Genomic DNA, 18,549 nt, shown 5'->3' with positions numbered 1-18,549 from the left:
GTTTTCCCTTTCCCGGTATCATGACGGCATGGAGAATGGATACTGACCCTTTGACCTTACTACCTTCTGCATATAGATGCTTAGTACTACTTATTAAAAAATTAGGATAAATTGTTAGGTTAGCAGTATTATTAACTTTGCTAGGGACTCAACCAGTTTTTTGTTATGCCCCATCCAATAGATCAGAAAGAGAAAAAAAAAATAGTGTGGAATAAAAATGCACTTTGCAAGCAACTGGAAATATGATATAATATGATAGGCTCTTTGCAATAGCCTAAGGCTCACAGTCGGATTATTTTGTAAAAGCTGATATGTTTGATTTTAAAGCAGCTCTCAGTGACAACTGGCCATTAAGTTACTAGATGTCCTGTTAGCACACCCTTTTGGAATAAACTTTTAGGAAGTTACAGGTGTGTAAAACGATTGAGTTCTGTCATACTCTGCTGTTTTAGGGAAAGGGGTAGCAGGAAAGATCATAGGACTGCCTGTCTAAACATGAATGTACTAGTTTTCTGTGCTGGAAGTGATGTGAGCAGCAGGCTCCACCTTTGCATGCGGTCATGATGTAGGCAGTCAAGAGGTGCATGTGTGTGTTGAAGGCAGCAGCCCTAGTCGGACACATTCAAATATTTAGTTGTACTGAGGTTACATGCCTGTGGCTGGGGGGGGACATGCCATCACTAATCCAGCTCTTGGCTGGATTACCTTTGAAAAATAAGAAGTTGATTCCTTTGCTATGTATGAAAAGCTTTTGGCCCTCTTGAGTCCGGTTTAGTGTTGCAGCTGGGCTGGAGAGAAAGAGGGTAATGAAGCCTTTGCATCCTGACTGGCTTCCTGCAGGCTTGGTTGGGGGGGAGAAAGCCCTGTCCCAGGAGCCTTCTGGAGGTACAAGGAGGCTGGAGCAACCTCCCTGTGTGTTTCCAAGACACAGTGAGATATGTTTCTAAAGCCAAGAGCCAGGCTTCCGTCCTACTGGGTGCCATTAAGAATGAAACACTGCATCTGAAAGCAAACCCACTTAGTCTTTCAGGCCAGTTCTGAGGCACAGCTGCTCTCTCCTCTCTGTTCACCACACTTTGCTGAAGCTGGTGGCATCATGCTGATGTGAGTAAAATCAGAACACAGTGCTCCAGCTACAAACCCAGGTGTTTCACCCGAAGTTTTTTTTTATTTCTGTCTTGATGGACATACATGGGTCTATATCTCTAAGACAAAAATGAAGGAATTTGTGATCTCTTGCATGTCTGTTCTGTCCATGCAGCTTTCTGAACAATATCAATTTCCTTCTCTGTGGGACAGTCAGCTTCTGTTCGTGTCCCCAAGGATTTTCATGTTAGGGCACCTGAACAGTTAAAGTATGTTTTAGCAAAAGGATTGTAACTGTGAGTGAATTAGAATAAATCAAAATTAAAGAAGGATGACAAAAATCTTTCTTCCTTGTCATAAGAATCTCTGTTTTATTTCAGGAGTTTAATTACAGATGTCTCTTTTCTCATTATTTCAGTTCTGTACACATATAGTTAATTTTTTCTTTGTGTAATGTAGAACTAAGTTTCCAGTAGAAAGTAAAAAATGTAAGTGAAAATACAGTCAAATGGATTTATCCAAGCTCCACTATAAATTGAAACTCATCCCTTATCCAAATCTGTCACTTCTTCCTTGGCATAAATTATGTATCCAGTAATTCACTGATTTTTAGCACTCCCATTTCTCCCAAGTTGTTGATGTTTCTCCAAAACTTTTGAAATCAGGGCCATAGTGTTTCTTGCTCTTCTTCAAATACTACTTGTGTCTAGTTTCTGCTGGCACAGCTGCATGTGATGCAGGCAAAGGGCTCCTGCTCAGTAGGATCTGATGGCAGTCCTGTCCCACTGATGGCCATGAAGGGAGCAGCCCTTGAGGAATGCTTCAACCTGCATTGAACATGTCTAGCTGCCTTCCAGCTGGGTTTTTCCCCTGCCATATTTACCAGTACACTAAGAGACAGTTTCTTATAATGGGTGTTAATAATCTTTTAAAAATTTCCGTAGTTTTTGCAGAAGGAAGTATTTTTTCAACATTTCAGCATTTCAAGAAATATATTTTCAACATTTTCTGCAGTTCCTAAAAGGAAGACAATTGCAAAAGTTAAGGCTTTATTAAACAAATGCTTTGTTCAAAATCTACAATTCAAACATGTTTGTTTTCAAGCTTTAAAAAAAATGAAGTCTACAACTGAGATATATTTTGGAGAGATATAGTAATTGAAATATTGAAAGATGGACCCAAGATTTTTAAAAGTTTTATTTCTTTATGTGGAAACAGTTTGGGAAATGTATGTGTGTTGGCTAACTGTATTGCATTTTTTTTCTCCTTTGGAGGCTGACTGAAACAATTCTATCAAAAAACTTCCAAATCCACTTCTCTATGAAAAATTCAGTGCTTGGTATCCATTGAATTGTTAGCTTCCAAGCACTGAGAAGAGTTTGTGACTCAGGACTTCAGAAATCACCAGACTGGCTTCAAAATCTGTACATTTTAAACACAGCTGTTAAGTCCATGGGGTTTGTGTGGTCAAACTGTTTGTCTCCAGCTTTCAGGTACACAATTTTTCAGTATATTCTGAGCATACAGCTCTCGTAATACTGTGAGCGTGGAATCTGGTAATGCAGGAACACACCACCAAGTATTGAAACTTGCCAAAAAATTGTAAAAGCTAGCAGTCTTTGGATTGCATTACATATGACATCGCATTTAAAAAATTATTAAAAAACATGTAGCTTGTCATATACTTGTTCTTCTAATGATTTTGAAATTATGGGGTATTTTGTTGTTTATGCTTTTATAGTGCTTAAAGTTATTGTCCTAAGCCAGGACACCAGGCAGGCTTCTGCAGAAGAGGAATAAAAAAATTACCTCAGATTCAAAGAATTTAAAATCTAGTCTTATTTTTGTAATGATCAGCAGCTCAGGTTGTCTGCTTTCTGTGTGGACTCTTGTATCCAACCAGTAAAGACTAGCAAATAGGCCATACAAAGCATATATCTAGTGAATGTATCTTCCTTTTCAGATCACAGAAGTTCATATGTAGGCTCACCCTTGAAATTTTTTATTTTGTTTCAATTTTTAAATCTTTATGAAAAAAAAAAAAAAAAAGGAAGTTCATTTCAGGCATTTGGTATTCAAAATCTGCAGCCAAGACAGCGATCGTGTAACAAAAGTTTTGAGTCTGAAGGAGTGAGATAGTCTGTAACTTTCTAAAATCATTGAATCATATTTATCTGATTCTTTGCTTTATGAACTACCATTCTGGCCATTGACAACATGCTTGAACTATAAAAAACACAAAACAAAAAGCTGATTTACTAGCTGGATACAGAATATGAATTGTCATCATCTTTCTAGTAGCTGCTTTTAAAGACACATGCAGAATAAGTGTGAAGAAACCAGGCTGCATGTAGAGTGAACATTTCCCAGGTATACTCTGCTAGTTCTTCTTTTCATAACCTTGGCTTTATTTGTAACCTTGGGTAAGAGTTCCAGCAGTACTTTTTTTCAATCTGTAAATAAAAAAATAACTTTCAAATGCATGAAGTGGGCGGTGTAAAATCTAGGTATAAGATACTATGGGAATAGAACTTTTATTGCAGATAGGTCAGGTAGAGTGATATTGAATGTCGTCTCTTATCAGCAATACAACTTAGTCATGAAGATGCATATTTTGTGAAATACTAATGGTTTACTTTATTTATTCATACCTTGAGAGTTTGACTGCCGGTGATTAAGCTGAATGTTTCCTAGAGGATTTATAAGGCATTTTCGAAGTCTTCGTCAAACATTTTCTATTCACTTTTGGCTATAGATATCCAATAAATCATAGAGGAACTCTGACCAAGTGTATCTGGCACAGGATTCTTCAGTGTGTGCTGAAAATTATTTTCAAAAACTTCTAAAGGAAGAGAAAGAGGGCAGTCTGCACAAAGCAAAGCATTATTTGAAAGTATGTCTGTACTCCTAAGACAAACTGAGTTTTTTGTGGTTTTGTGTTGTTATCCCCCTCCCCCCCCCCCCCCCCCCCCCCCGCCCCACACACACACCCTCACCCGTAATTTGTTTTGGAAAGAGTAATTGGACTAACAGGTTTTTATTTTCCCAAGATTGGAAGTATCATCCATATTTTGTCTTTTTACCAAGTAACGTGGCAATAAGCATCATGATGTTATTATTGATGTAAAATTGCTATCTGGAAATGAGAAACTTTTTTTTTTTAGTCGAAAAAGTAAAAGGAAATAGTAGTAGTAACAATCATTGTAGTTTGTGATAAAAGAGTACTCAAAGACACTCTAAGTATGCTTTTTGCTATTATGTTGACCCTTAAGGGACAATCATGAGTAATGTGGAATTGACTTGCAGAAATATCCTTATTCAGGATATTTTTACTGGTTTTCAGTATAAAACCTTTAAGTAATGTTTAGAAATTCACCAACTATATGTATGTATGTTTTGTCTTTCAGGGCATACAGGACGATTATTAAAATCTCTGTGTTTCACCAGTCTCTCATTTCTGCTGCTGCACATCATCTTTCAGATTACAATAAACAGTCTTGAAGCTGGAAGAACTATTGAACCTGGTTTTAACTGTGAGTAAAGCCTTATACTTTTTATTAGCATTTTAAGTGTCCAAATGCTTCAGCGGTTTGAAAGGTGAAGTGTTGATGAGAAGGCACTTAGCATTGTGCTCCTGTGGGTTTGTAGCTTGCTTCTGTTTTCCAGCTTCTTACCTTAAGAATTACTGGTAGGGCAAGAAGACAAGAAATGAGGTGTATTAACTCTTTTGTTCCCACCGGAGCTGCATTTTCTTTGGATTTACCACTGATTGTTGTATGTCTTCATCTTTCAGGCTTTCTCAGTATTCCCTCAGAAGCTGAGGTGGCTACACTTTCTGTTATTAGATCATAATCCAATGTATCAAGAATAAAATGAGATGTAGTAATGAAGACCCCATGTATGTCTCTGTCTGATGGAACTGTCTTAAGTTGTTCATTTAATTTAACTTTAAATCTTGACACCAAGTTTTATGTTTCTGAAAAGTGTTTGTCTCTTTCTTGCCTGTGTTGTATGGGGAAAAAGAATTTAAAATTTTTATATATTGCATGACATTTTCTATCTTCCTGTCTCAGGAAATGTTCTTCAATAATTCAGAAGCAAACATTCCTTATTTTGCAGAAGTTAATTAAAATATCTGTCCAGTGATCTGGATATGTAAACTCCAGGTAGAAACTATTTGTACTTGTCTTACAATGCTTACATTTAACTTTTAAACCTGTCAACTTACCTTTGATAAATGTCTATTTAATTTATCACCGAGTATGCTGCTGCCACTTGAGTAAATAGTTGTACTACAATTCAACACAAGAAACCTTATGTGAAGTAAAGCATTTGACTTAAATTAACAAAATCCTAAGGAAACTTGGAGCAAGCCTTACCATTTCACCTTTAACTCAAACCATTTCTTAAAGTAAAAGGCATAATTGTGTTTATGAAATATCAGTTTTAACTGGAATGTCTTGGGCTTTGTCAAATCAGACCTTCGGAGTCTAAAAATAGATTTTTATTTTTTTTTTTGAAATTGTGTATTATTAATTAAGTGAGCTAGATTAGTTGCTTTCCTGTATCTGTTTAACATTCTTATGACTAAAACTGCATGATTTTAGATTAATTGTATCAGCTACACACTGTTTGTATGAGTAGAGAGTTCCTAACTGTCAAAGACAGAGATATAGCCGCTGGCTTTTTCTTCCTTCTGTGGTGGGAAACAGGATCTACAGTGGGAACTGATTAAAAGAATTGCTTTGTCCTGAAGAGTCCACTCCAGAAGAAACAGAGAGAACATACCATTTCTGTCTGTTCGTTAGCAGTTGCTGAGTGCAACAGCTTCTATTCCAGCTGCCATTAATAATAATTTCCTTACCTGGGGCCTCACAGGACAGTGGGTATGGCTGTACGTTAAATATGCCTCACTGCTGTCTGACACTGAGGCCAGTTGACATGAAATGACCCACATCCTCACCATTAAGCTCTCTTTGCCTCCTGGGCACAGAGGATGGGTTGAAGTTGCCTGTTGGGGACAGTATTCGTCCCACAGGAGCTTTCATAGGAGAACTCCCTGCCTGAGTTGTCTGGGAGATAAGTTGTTGGCCAACTGAAGTGGTTCCCAGATTGTTTTATCGATATGAAAAATTCAGCTGTTGAATATCAGTGCCTGATTATGTTTGTGGATTAAACTGGCACTTCTTAATTTACTGGTATGGCTATAGTCAGTGAGCTTCAGGTGAAGCTAATGAAAAGGGGAACGTAATAGTGGCATTATGGATGCTGGACCTCCAGGGTACTGAAGAAGTTAAAGAAGGTATAAAAACCATTGTGAATGAAGAAGACAGAAAAGGCCGAGGCTTTGGCTAGATCAGGCAATAAAATCTATTACTGTCATTAAATGGCACCAAGGTATACCTGGTTCTGTATAGGTGAGGAGAAGACAGAATTCCCACTCCAGAAAGTACTTTGGTAGTACTTCTGCTTGTAATTATTTGGTGAGCCCCGCTGTGTTTCCTGTTCCCAGCTATATGAGTAATCCTTTGCAAAACTGACTACAGCAGTGTGCCAAGCCATGGCTGCAGAAACAACAGAAGTGTACCCATAGTATCTGCAGTGTTATGATCTCTGCATTTTAGAGTTAGCTGTTAATGTTTATTTAACTCTTTCCACTCAGTAAGAAGTACGGAAGTATAGACTGAAAGACTGGAGTTTTCTGTTTCTCTATCCAGACCCGGATCAACTATTAATAAAACATTTTTTTACAGCTGTTTGTCTTACTCTTAAGCCCTGTGTGCCCCACTGGAAATACTTGACAGTCTCTTCTGATGCTTATCGTTTGGAAGCTTTTCTCCCGTTAGTCAAAATATCCTGTCTTCCTCCTTCAGTCTAATGTGGAAATGGAGAAAAACTTTCTGTTAGTTTTTATGGTTACCTGTTACGTTTTTGAAGGCTGCAGTCATGTCTGTCATATGTACTCTTTTCTCTCATTCTCTTTTCTTTACACAACTTTAGTCTCTCCAAACTTTCTTCGTGCGTCATGTTTTCTGGGAAGGAGATTAGTCTTATCGTTGTTGGTCTACTTCTGTTTTCTCCAAATGTCCCAGATATTTCTTGAAGTTCAGTGCCCAAATCTAGGCAGTATTTCAGCTGAGAATTTACTAGTACAGACTGATGTATAATAATTACCCAAGTGTCTGCAAGTGACACTCTCTTTATGTATTACTATATGGTACTTCTTGCACCAGTAGCATTGTCTCACACTTTGTGATTCACTGTAACCCAGAAATCCTGTTTTGCAGAACAGACCATTTTTTCTAATCCCGTATTTATGTAGTTGAGTATTCTTACAGTGTAATGGAAACGCATGTTTGCCCATCTCTTTCAAAAATGGTTTGATTTATCAAGACTGTTCTGAATTCTATCTCCCAGTTAGTTTGTGGCCCTCTCTTATAGGGGCCATATGCAAATACGACCTTTAGGGGGGATTGGCCGTACTAAAATGTTTGATTTTTCCTTTAAATGTTATCTTTGTTTTGATTTTGCTGAAATTGTAATATCTCTCTGAGTTTAAATTAAACTGTAGAGCACTGAAAGAGTTATCAGACATTATGGCAGGACCCCTCTTGATACTCTACCACATGTCTTGGGCGGTCCCTGCTGACTGGAAGCTAGCCAACGTTGTTCCAATTGACAAAAGGGGCATGAGGGAACACCCAGGGAGCTACAGACCCATTAGTCTAACTTCAGTTCCTGGAAAAATTGTGGAGAAGATTATACTGGGTTCTGTTGAAAGGCATTTAAAGAATAATGCAATCATCAAGCACAGTCAGTATGGGTTCACAAAGGGAAAGTCCTGTTTAACTAAATTGATATTCTTCTATGATAAGGTCACCTACCTGGTGGATGAAGGGAAGGCAGTGGATGTAGTTTTTCTGGGCTTTAGTAAGGCTTTTGACACAGCCCCTCACAGCATCCTTCTGGACAAGTTGTCCATCTGTGGGATGAGCGGGTTCACAGTGCGCTGGGCGAAGAACGAGCTGAACAGCAGGGATCAAAGGGCTGTAGTGAATGGGGCTGCACAGGGCTGGTGACCGGTCGGCAGCCGTGTTCCTCGGGGTTCAGTTCTAGGGCCGGTTCTGGTCCATACATTTATCGACGGTACGGATGCCGAAGTTGAATGCGCCATTAGCAAGTTTGCTGATGGTACTAAACTGGGAGGTGCTGTTGATGTCTTGAGAGGCAAGATGCCTTGCAGAGGGATCTGGATAGATTGGAGCATTGGGCTGTGATTAATGGGATGAAATTTGACAAGTCTAAATGCTGGATTCTGCACCTAGGATGGAGCAGTGCTGGGCACAGGTATGAATTGGGAGAGGAGCGGCTGGAGAGCAGCCCCGCAGAAAGGGCTCTGGGGGTGCTGGTCGGCACCAGGCTGCTGTGAGTCACAGGGTGCCCGGGCAGCCCAGGGGGCAAACTGCGTCCTGGGGGGCATCAAACAGCACAACCAGCCGGTCACAGGAGGTGATCATCCTGCTGTGTTCAGCACTGGTACAGCCTCGCCTCGAGTACGGCGTGCAGTGCTCAGAGCCACAATTTAGGGAGGATGTGAAGGTCCCTGAATGTGTCCAGAGGAGGGCAACAGAGCTGGTGAAAGGGTGGGAAGGGAATGTCCTTTGAGGTGTGGCAAAGGACTCTGTGTTTGTCTGGTTTGGAGAAAAGGAGGTTGTGGGGTGACCTCGTGGCGCTCTACAGCTTCCTGATGAGGGCACGTGGAGAAGGAGGTGCTGATGTCTTCCTCCTGGGATCCAGTGACAGGATGCGTGGGAATGATTCAAAGCTGTGTCTGCCAGGGGAGATTTAGACTGGACATTAGGGAGCATTTCTTTACCAAGAGGGTGGTCAAACACTGCAACAGGCTTCCTCTGGAGGTGGTCGATGCCCCAAGCCTGTCGGTGTTTAAGAGGCATCTGGACAGTGCCCTTAACAGCGTGCTTTAACTTGTGGTCAGCCCTGAAGTGGTCAGGGAGTTGGACTAGATGATCATTGTCAGTCACTTCTGACTGAAATAGTCTATTCTATTCTATATATTGCCCTCATGTAAATGAGGTGAAAGTACTGTAAATGTGTACTTTTGGTGCACTGCTTTCTAGGCTGAGTAAAAAGACAATATGAAGAGAAAGGGGAAAAAAGTGTAATAGCAAAAAGGGCAAAAAACATCACAATTATTTTAGTTTATGTTTATTTGCTTATTTTTGCTATGATAAAATATGTGAAATTTTCTTTTGTTTCGACAGTTATTGTTCCCTCTCCTGCTTTCATCCTGCAGGGAAATTAAAGTTGATTCTACAACTCCATAATTTTTACTTCTAGAAGTGAATGCATCAATGTTTCAGCCTAATTCTATGTTATTTTAAAATTGTTGCCTTTGTTAATAATTCATGTATTAGATTATTGTTAATAACCTTAACTCCTGACAGCTTCAGAGATGGGTGAGAGGGGGGTATACTTTGTCTTAAAATTTTGTAGGTTAGTTTTTCTCAGTATGTTCAGATGCCAACTTCTGAATCAAAAGATCATTTTCTGGTTTTAGTTTTTCTTTTCACACTGCTGTATTAAAGCCTCTGAAAATATTTTCATTTTGGTAATAGAAACACTTGAAAAATGTGTAAATTAGAGGTGTGATACAGACTATCACCTCTTAAACCTTATACAGTTATAGTTTCATTTTGGAAATGAAGAACAACCATCCCTTTATCTTTTACATCTAGAAGAAGTTTAATTTGGGCCATCTGCAAGAGCAAAGCAGACATGTAGAATTTCAGGCAAATTTTAAAATATTTTGCTCTTATCCTGGACTTAGGTTATTCAAAATCAGTGGATAGATAGTGTTTAGGATAAGTAAATCCTGGAATGTTTAGCTGCTTTATTTTATTATTTTTTTCATCCCCTTCCTCTTTTAGAGCTCATATACCTTCTCTTTCAGGATGGCTACAAAATGCTACAGCGTTCTCTAAGTTATATCGGAGCTGTCTATAGGCGGGTTGATAGGGGTTTGAAAATGTTTGGCCAATAGAAGGTTCTTGTTTCTTCAGAGCCTTGTGAGTATTTCCTAGCACTAATAAAATTCTGTTATTAGAACTCCTTATTTAGCTTAATGAAAGATTTCTGGTTAGCCACAGCTGCACTGTGTGGAACTAGTGTTGAATACTGCCCAGATAGGTTCTTTTTCAAATGGGAGTTCATACAGGAAAGAAAAAGAATAAATACTTATAGCCTTTATAGGCTGAGCTGGGCTACTCTTCTTAAGCCATCTAAAGCTGGTAATCAGTCTTGTTTCACTGATGATCTCTCCATAAGAGAATCTGATCTTGGGATGTAGTAGTATTCATGCAGTAATACAATTTCATTATTAAATTTGTACTTCTGATGGAATAAAATTCTGATTATTACGTTAGGTAACGTCTTTTAAGTATAGAATCTGCGAGCCAGGCAATTGAAAATTAGATCACCAGGTAACATAGAGTCTCATTCTTCACTATGCACACTATAGTTCTTTCCTAGGACTGATTTTAAACATCTTTGAAAATGGCTTTTCCACCAGCAGGAATGTTTTCCACAATGTTAACTTTAAACTTTGCTTCCAATAAATTAGTGCAATTATTCCTCATCATACTACTTCTCTGCAAGTGTATCCTCTTCGTGGTTTTAGTCAGTCTGCAAAATTACTCCAGTTTCTTTTTCTCTGACTTGTAGTGGTATACATCCATTTTTTATTTTGTGCTGACTCTGCCGTCTCTTGGTTTGCAAGATCCATTCTGCAAATGGATCTACTGAAATGCTTATTCTTTCAGAACAGTATTTTAGCCCATGAGAAATGCAACCAAGAATAGTTCAACTATTCACTAATTAAGTCTGTATTCAATGTTTGTTGGAATATCAAAAGGGGCATTTAAGGTATTTCTGGAATATTTTTAAACATCAAATAATAGAACAGATGGAGCTGAAATAGATACCTTGAAATCCTTCTAAACACTTTCTATGAATCTCTGCATTTGCTTACTGTGTGTAGTTTGGGTGCTTTATTTAGAAAATGGTTATGTGAGGAAAAAGGGAGAATAGGCTTAAAGTACCAAGTTGCCTAGATAGCTTCTCTGTTAGATCATGGGAACTAAATTCAGATACTTCTCTGTCCCCAGTATGCAGTGGTGAATGTCAAACAAATGCATGCCACCATTGTGGAATCATAATAACTTTCTACTTTAGATACATTTTTAAATGATTTCTTGGCTAAAAGAGCATCCTGTGTTTGCATTACTACCAGCGTGTCCCTGAGGTTTTGGGTTATATTAGGAAGCAGCAATACCCAGTACAAATAAATTAGGTTTCACCATTTATTGAAAGCTCGGACTCAGGATTGCAGCTGACCTTTCATAGGAATGAATAATTACTTTTTCCTATGTACCTGGTGAGTTTTCATGTCTTTTATACCCTCCTGAGTACGCTTTTAAGGTTGTGCTGGTTTAGAAAAGTACTGCATCTGTAAAGGCTATTGTTTTTTAGTTGGATTTATTAACCTATTTGAAATAAAGATGATTGGCTTACTTATAAAGGGGCAAAAGATGAAGAGTTTCTTAGAGAGTTTTGTGTTTCTGTTTCAAAGGTGAGTGGCAGATGCATGCAGTTCTTTCAAATACTTTGATTTACTGCCCCAACTCCTGCCTGGAGTTTGAGTGTATCTCATGGGGTCTGGTCAGCTGCTTGGACACATTGTTTCAGGAAAGGCTGCCTTGAAAACAAGTATTTTGAAAATACGGAAAATCTTAAAATACTATTTAATAAAACAAATATTCTGATAATTTCCTGACCATTAATTGTCTTCATAATTTTGACAATTTTAATTTAAAAAATATTACTTCATATGAAATTAAATTGATCCAAATGGCACTAAGAAAACTTGTAAGCTTATATAAGGAACTCACGCTCCTGTGCAGAAGTCATAGCACAATAAACTCATTTTAATGAGTTTTTTATGAGTAATTAATTTTAATACTGAAAAAGTCACTATATCCTCTGGAAGGGTTTTGTTTACCAAAATTGACAGTTACAGTTACCCACATTAGAGAGTATTCAAGCACTTGCATAGCAGGCAAACCAGCTCATTCTTTTCTAAAAAAGCACATCCATTTCTCACTGACATGACAGAGACTCAAGGTGCCATCCAGACTGGTTTAGCTGCAAAGCACAGAGATCTTCAGCCACCTCTGTCATGTGTGTAACATACTCTTCCTTATTTTGTTTAATGAAATCTTCATTTCAATGTTCAAGAGTCAACCTCAAACCTGAGCCCTTCTTTGGACCTCATACCTGCGTTTCCTTCCATTTCTTTATTCTGGTATGTGTAGAGACCAAAGTTTTAGTCTCTCTAGCAGTTGTCTTGGGCTGTTGTAGTTGAAACTGACCGTTTTAAGCTTAACTCAGTTTAAAAATACATGTTTAAAAGCAAACCTTTATTTCATTAAGAATGGGCATTATCTTGCAAAACATCTGCATTTTAATCGTATTTTTGTGTGTCATCTCAAAGATTATAATCTTGGCCAAAGTCTGAGTGAAAAAAAATGCCTTTAAATGTTTCAGGAACAGTTTATTCTATTATGACAGTTTTCACATTGCACTTGTGTGGTGTCTATATGAGCAGCAAGAGTAGAAGGTCCAGAAATGATCTTCTGTTTCAAGAGCAACTGTGGAACATCCAGCACAGTGAGGTTGTTGCAGGATGAAACAAACAGCTGCAGTACTGCAGAAGAGTAAGAATAACCTTTTATTGAGGGGACATAGTGTTGAAGTTGGCATTGTCTAAGCCTGTGATGTCTGCTACAGCAAACACAGTACAAATTAAACAGTGTTAGATGTTTAACTAGACCAGTTCCAGATTGGTGAGTGGTGGCTCAGTGGGGAAAAAAGACTATACACCAATATTTTAATAGAAGAAATTTGTACAGATTCTGTGTGTTCTCCAGCACCCGTGTAAGACTGACAATACTAAATCTCATAATATAAAAGTGTAGTTTTAATGTCACTCAGTTACCTACATATTTTTTGTCTTGAGTCCTGAGCTACAGTCTTTATTGATTATTAAACCAGTACAGACATCTAGTTACCTGGAGAGACTTTTTGTTCAGTTTTTGTGAGAGATCAGTTACTTCATGTGTTTCCGCTTTAAGGTTATGTTCTCACCAAGGTATCAAGCTTTGTGGTTGTGTTGTGTTATTAGCAAGGTGCTAAAGACTTAGCATATAACCACCTGAAAATGTTTCCAGAATGCAGGTGAACGTCACTTTATAAAAATGAAAGGGAACTGTGAAAACTACTGTTCTTTATTCAAAGTCAGTATATAGATTTTGCCCTTCTTATCCCAATCAGTAAGACGGTCTCTTTGTGGTACTTCTGTCTGCTCACTGCCATGTGGATTGAAAACAAACCTGCCTTGACTTGGCTTGTGAACTCTCTGAGAAGGGGCTTTTCCTGTTCTGTGGTTTGTACTGTATGACTTGCAGCAGGAGTTGGGTGTGTAGCTTGGGGCTTATGGAGATACCACAGTTTAAGGAGAATAGGATTTCTTCAGAGCTTCCTTCTTATCAACAACTATCCCTGCAGAATAATGAGCCTAAAAGCAATGAATGCCCATTTCTCCAAATCTACACTGAAAGAGAGAAAATTCTGCAGAGTAGCACAAATAGTACACCCATGGATTGCAGTAGAGCCTGATTGCTGAAGCTCCTGTCATGCTACTTCATATGACAAGTACCTCTGAAAACCTAACAAATGACAGAAAGGCAGGAGACATGATGTTAAGAAAAAAAAAAAGTTAATGTTCCTATCTTGCTGTGGTTTCATGGAGTGCTGGTCCTTGCGTAGGTGATGTGCAGTGTCTGAGTCATGAAATACGTTAAAAAGGAATTTCTCTTTGGAGTCAAGGAGAACTTGGGACTAAAAAGAATGTTTAGCTGTAAAAGCTGCTGGAGATCAGGCTGTGGTGGTACAATTAGTCATTATACAATGTCCTTGAAAGGCATGTGGTTACACAGTATTACCAATGACTATTTGTGACTGTCCCTTCAGTGTTTCCAAGAGATGACAATGTATAGCATGTGGAACACAGCCTGCGATAAACTTTTAATCAATCACAGGTTTTAGCATGCTATCTTTTGCCTCATCAGAAACTTGCAACAATAGTTTATTCTGCACACCAAAGTTAATTTTCCTTTAATTCGGTAGACATTGAACATCAACATTTCTTCAACCCTTTTAGTACAACTTTATGCAGCCAGGAAATTTATGATTGGGAAACAGAAGCTTCTGTAATTGCCCCTTAGGCATGTATGATAAGTCCTGCTTAATTTCCTGCTGGGTGTTACTGCCTAGCAGTTCAGAAAGCTGGTGTTCATTGTGCTTGTGGAGTCATTTTTTCTGGACTCACATGCTGCCATGTGGAAACTGAGCAATGTTTTAAATACTCGTTTTCAGCCCTGATACATAACACCTTCTGTATAACGTATTAATTACACTGTAATTATGTTATCATACTTACTTGTGTTCCACTATTTTGGAGAACCTGACACAGGAGATGATCCTTCTCACTGCCACTCACAATTTGTAGTTTTGCCAGTCAGATTTGCATTGGAGAGAATTGCTGGGAAGCTGCTTCGTGGCCCATGGGGTGGGTGTACAGCTGCTTTCTGAAGCTGGTGGACTGTGGAAGGTATTCTCATGTTGCACCCAAGGAAGCACCCAGCGTGCCTGCTGACACTGTGATGCGGTCTTGGGTAGTTTTGTTTTTTGTGTCCTTGTTGTAGCTAGGATGAGTACACCTGACTGTGGAGTAGTAGAAAGAAATGTGACCATCACTGTCATCTTGTTTTAGGTCTGTTGGTAGGAGAGATAAGAGTAGCTGTTGTCTGTCTCCCTCTGCCCTCAAAGGAAGGAGCAGAAGTAGCCAATGCAAGGAAGACATCAAGGCCAGTTGTGAAGGAGAAGGCACTTGATAAAACTTGAATAGCAGAGGGGAGAGCAGAAGGTATGTGTGAGGGAAATGAAAGCAGAGGAGCAACTGTTTTGTCAATTTATACTCTTGGTTAGTGTTCTTAGTAAACTAAAGCAACGTGCAAAGGGTAGCCTTCTATATTTTTGTAAGTAGCCACTCGCTTGTCCTCTAGTTATATGCTTTAACTTCCTATGAAAATCGTATCAGACAGTATGCATAACCAACTGCTTCTAGGTCCCAAGTTACTAGAAAGCCTGTTTTCCGTATTGTGAAAAATGTTTGAAGACCAGCAAACTCAGAAACAGGCTCCTTACACAGTTACAGTGAGAAAATTTGTCTACAGGGTTAGACCTTCATACTGACACCAGCCCTACACTTACAGTCGCTGTCTTGGCTCATTGGCAGTGTTTTGCTGTAGCAGTATGGGATATGTAAGGACCAACACCACAGTGCTTTAGCAACCGGCATTTCTGGGCTGGTGTAGAGAATCATGTTGAAATGTTCCCTTGTTGATCATTCAAATCACTGTAACATAAATATTTTACTGGGGAGTCTTACTGTAGAATTACTGTTCAGGAATAGGAAACTACATATTTGTGTGTTGGACACTGTTTAGACAAATGCTTTCCACTGAGAATAAATATTTCACTTTATTTCTGAGGATTTGTCTTTTCTGTTTGGCTATTTACATCTTTATGTATTGCTCTTCACCGTGTAATCATTTTGAGTATTTTTAGAAAACCTGATTCATTAGCATGATACTTTGAGCCTCTGCATGTGCCCATGCACACATTGTGAGCTTGAGGGGGGTTTGGTCCCTGTGTCTGAGCCCTTGGGCTTTGAGCCTTCTGCGCCTCTTGATCCTTTACGTCAGCAATATGACCTGGGTCTCAGTTGGGAAGCAAACAGCAAATTTGAGTTGAGATGATGACAGCTGCTTACCACAACAACTCTGCCATGGCTGCACCACTCCACTCAGCTGGGCATCTCAGCTGCCAGCACAGGCGAGCTGTCGTGCCGGAGGGGGGGGGTGGTGGTGGTGCAGCTATGAGGGGCCATCCCTGAAAGTGCAGCACCCCCAGTGGGTGGGCTTCCCTCCAGCAGTGTAGGCTGGAGACTGCCAAGGGTGAAAACTAGGTCTGTGCTCAAGGTTAACCTTGAATTGAAGGGACTGGGTTTACTGAGCTGTTCGTGGAATCTGTGATGTAAAACAAATCACCCCATGAAACAAAGCAAAAGCTGTTGCTCACATAAATATGGCTTGGAGCCATCTGGAAAAAAATGTTTTCCTCACGGACTTGGACTTGAAATGCCTTGGTGGGCTCTCCTGTGTCGGTTTGTTAGAACATAGTCCTAAACCTGGGTCAAATACAATGTGACCTTGCATGCTTTGAGTTTCCTTCCAAATGGAAAATCTGTCTTACGGTTCCCTTCAATTTTTGCCAGATACAGAAGTCTGAATAGGTAACCACGCAGAATGCGAGAAGGTACTGTACCTTACACCTTTTGTGTAAACAATGTGCAGCACATCTGTCGTGCTTACGTTTAACACAGAGCAAAATAAATACAAAAATTTCTTAACGCTCACAAAAGAAGAAAAAATACCTTTCACATCTTTGGAGGAGAGTGAACTCATTAGATGGGTTTTGAAAGGGTAGACTTCATTTCCAAAGTCTTAAACATCCCTCTTCTGTTTCATTACAACTCTAGCATTTTCCTGATACCTATATCTGGAGCATTGCACCATTTCCATCCATATATACTGTGGTTACTGCTGAATTTTAGCATACCACATTCCTTTAGGGATTTGTTTAAAGCAATCAATAAACTGAATTTCAGAGATGTTATAGTCATCATCTACACTAAAACCAGAACGATTTTCAACAGCATCAGCGAAAGTTGTAGTAAATGAAAAATATTTCATGACAAAACTGTAATCCTATTTTTAGTGTCTAGAAATAAGGAGAATAGAACACACTGTCTTTCAAAGTCCAGTCTCTAGGGAATGAAATTGATTTCCAGATACCAGCAGTGATACCAAGTGCCTATTTTAAATCTGAAAACAGTTTATACACTGTTTTCACACTGAAGTAGCATGCAATACTGAAAAGCATTTATGATGCACTCCAGCCAGTGGCTGATAAGAGTTTTCTCAGGCTTTTTGGTGTGTAGAAGAGTATATTCTAGTTCCTGAAGGGAATCAGGAGTAATATAATTCAGAGTACATTAATTAATAAAAGCTCCTACTAGTATATTTGTTATGTATATTGTCATATATTTCAAAAGGTGACAGCCAGCCCTCATTACAAAGGACACAGTGATAAGAACTGATAACATTTTACGCATTTTTGGCTCATGCATCATCTTACCTGTTATGGTCAAGAAATGTCATACAGCAAATTCTTTTTCAGGATCTTTTTGACACTCAAGTTTAGAACACTGAAATGGAAGAGGATGATTTTTAACTCATCCTTTAGAGCCAACATAGTTTGACCTGTTCCATGGATTGTGGCCCTGCGGTTTGTTGGCGATGTCACAGATGGCTACATAGCAGGTTCCAGGAAATTCCTGCTTTTTCTAGACCCCACAGGTTTGTCTGTGAATAATGTAATGTTTCATGAGAGAACCCATGTTCTTACCTCCACCATAGAAATGTTGAAGGGCTTGAATTACACCCAGAACAGGCTCCATTGTAGAGTCTAGCAACTTGCCATCATTCTTAGAAATACAGTTCTTGGTTTAGGTGCTGAGCTGGATTTTAATGGTCCTAAAAATCTTACATCCACCTGGAGGGTGTGGTATTTTAGTGCTAATTAAACACAGCTGCAGTATAAAACTTGTGGAACTTCAAACACATACTGGTGAAAGTCTTATTTGTAAGTCTGGACTCTTTTTTTTTTTTTTTTTTGGTCACCTTTGTTTTAATAGACAGGAGATAAATTGTGGGGGGTTTGTGTTGCTTACTCTTTCTGTATACATGCAGATGTTAGATAGGGACTCTCCCAAACTGTAACTGATATCCCAGACAAACATCACAAGAGTAAAAAGTAATTGGAGCTGATGTTGGCAACAGTTCTAACTTTGTAACACTTTTTGGACTCCCAGCTCTCATTATTTCATGGTTGTCCTTTTCCTTATTCTTGGCTATCTGATGTTTTAGGTTTGCCTAAGAATAAAGTGCAAGACTGGCAGAAACACTAACAATCAGTGCTCTGTGAAAGGGACAAGGGAAGCCTTTTTAAACTGCTATCAGATTGTGCTTAATTTCTGTTTGTTTATATATACATGCATGCACATTTTCATCTTCAGGGGCCTTACTCATTACAGCAGGAGCTTTCTGTGATTATTAAGTTTTAGTACTGCACAGTGACCTGCGCAATTTCAGGAATCAGGCTGATTGAATTACGCAATTAGGCAACCTTGCTAAGCAGGGG

General features: G+C 39.0%; 1 protein-coding gene across 13 annotated transcripts in view; it reads left to right on the top strand.

Moving 5' to 3' along the window:
* Positions 1–18,549, top strand: part of PIEZO2 (piezo type mechanosensitive ion channel component 2) — a 315,013-nt gene that overhangs the window by 106,751 nt on the left and 189,713 nt on the right. For all 13 annotated transcript variants that reach the window (XM_037380206.1, XM_037380196.1, XM_037380199.1 and 10 more), the window contains exon 3: positions 4,494–4,619. In XM_037380206.1, coding sequence (XP_037236103.1) covers positions 4,494–4,619 — 126 coding nt within the window. The remainder of the gene's footprint in view (positions 1–4,493; positions 4,620–18,549) is intronic.

Source organism: Falco rusticolus, chromosome 3 (assembly GCF_015220075.1).
Source record: "Falco rusticolus isolate bFalRus1 chromosome 3, bFalRus1.pri, whole genome shotgun sequence".
NCBI classification, from domain to species: Eukaryota; Metazoa; Chordata; class Aves; order Falconiformes; family Falconidae; genus Falco; species Falco rusticolus.
Note: the sequence above shows the minus strand (reverse complement) of the source record. Positions and strands in the feature narration are given on the sequence as shown.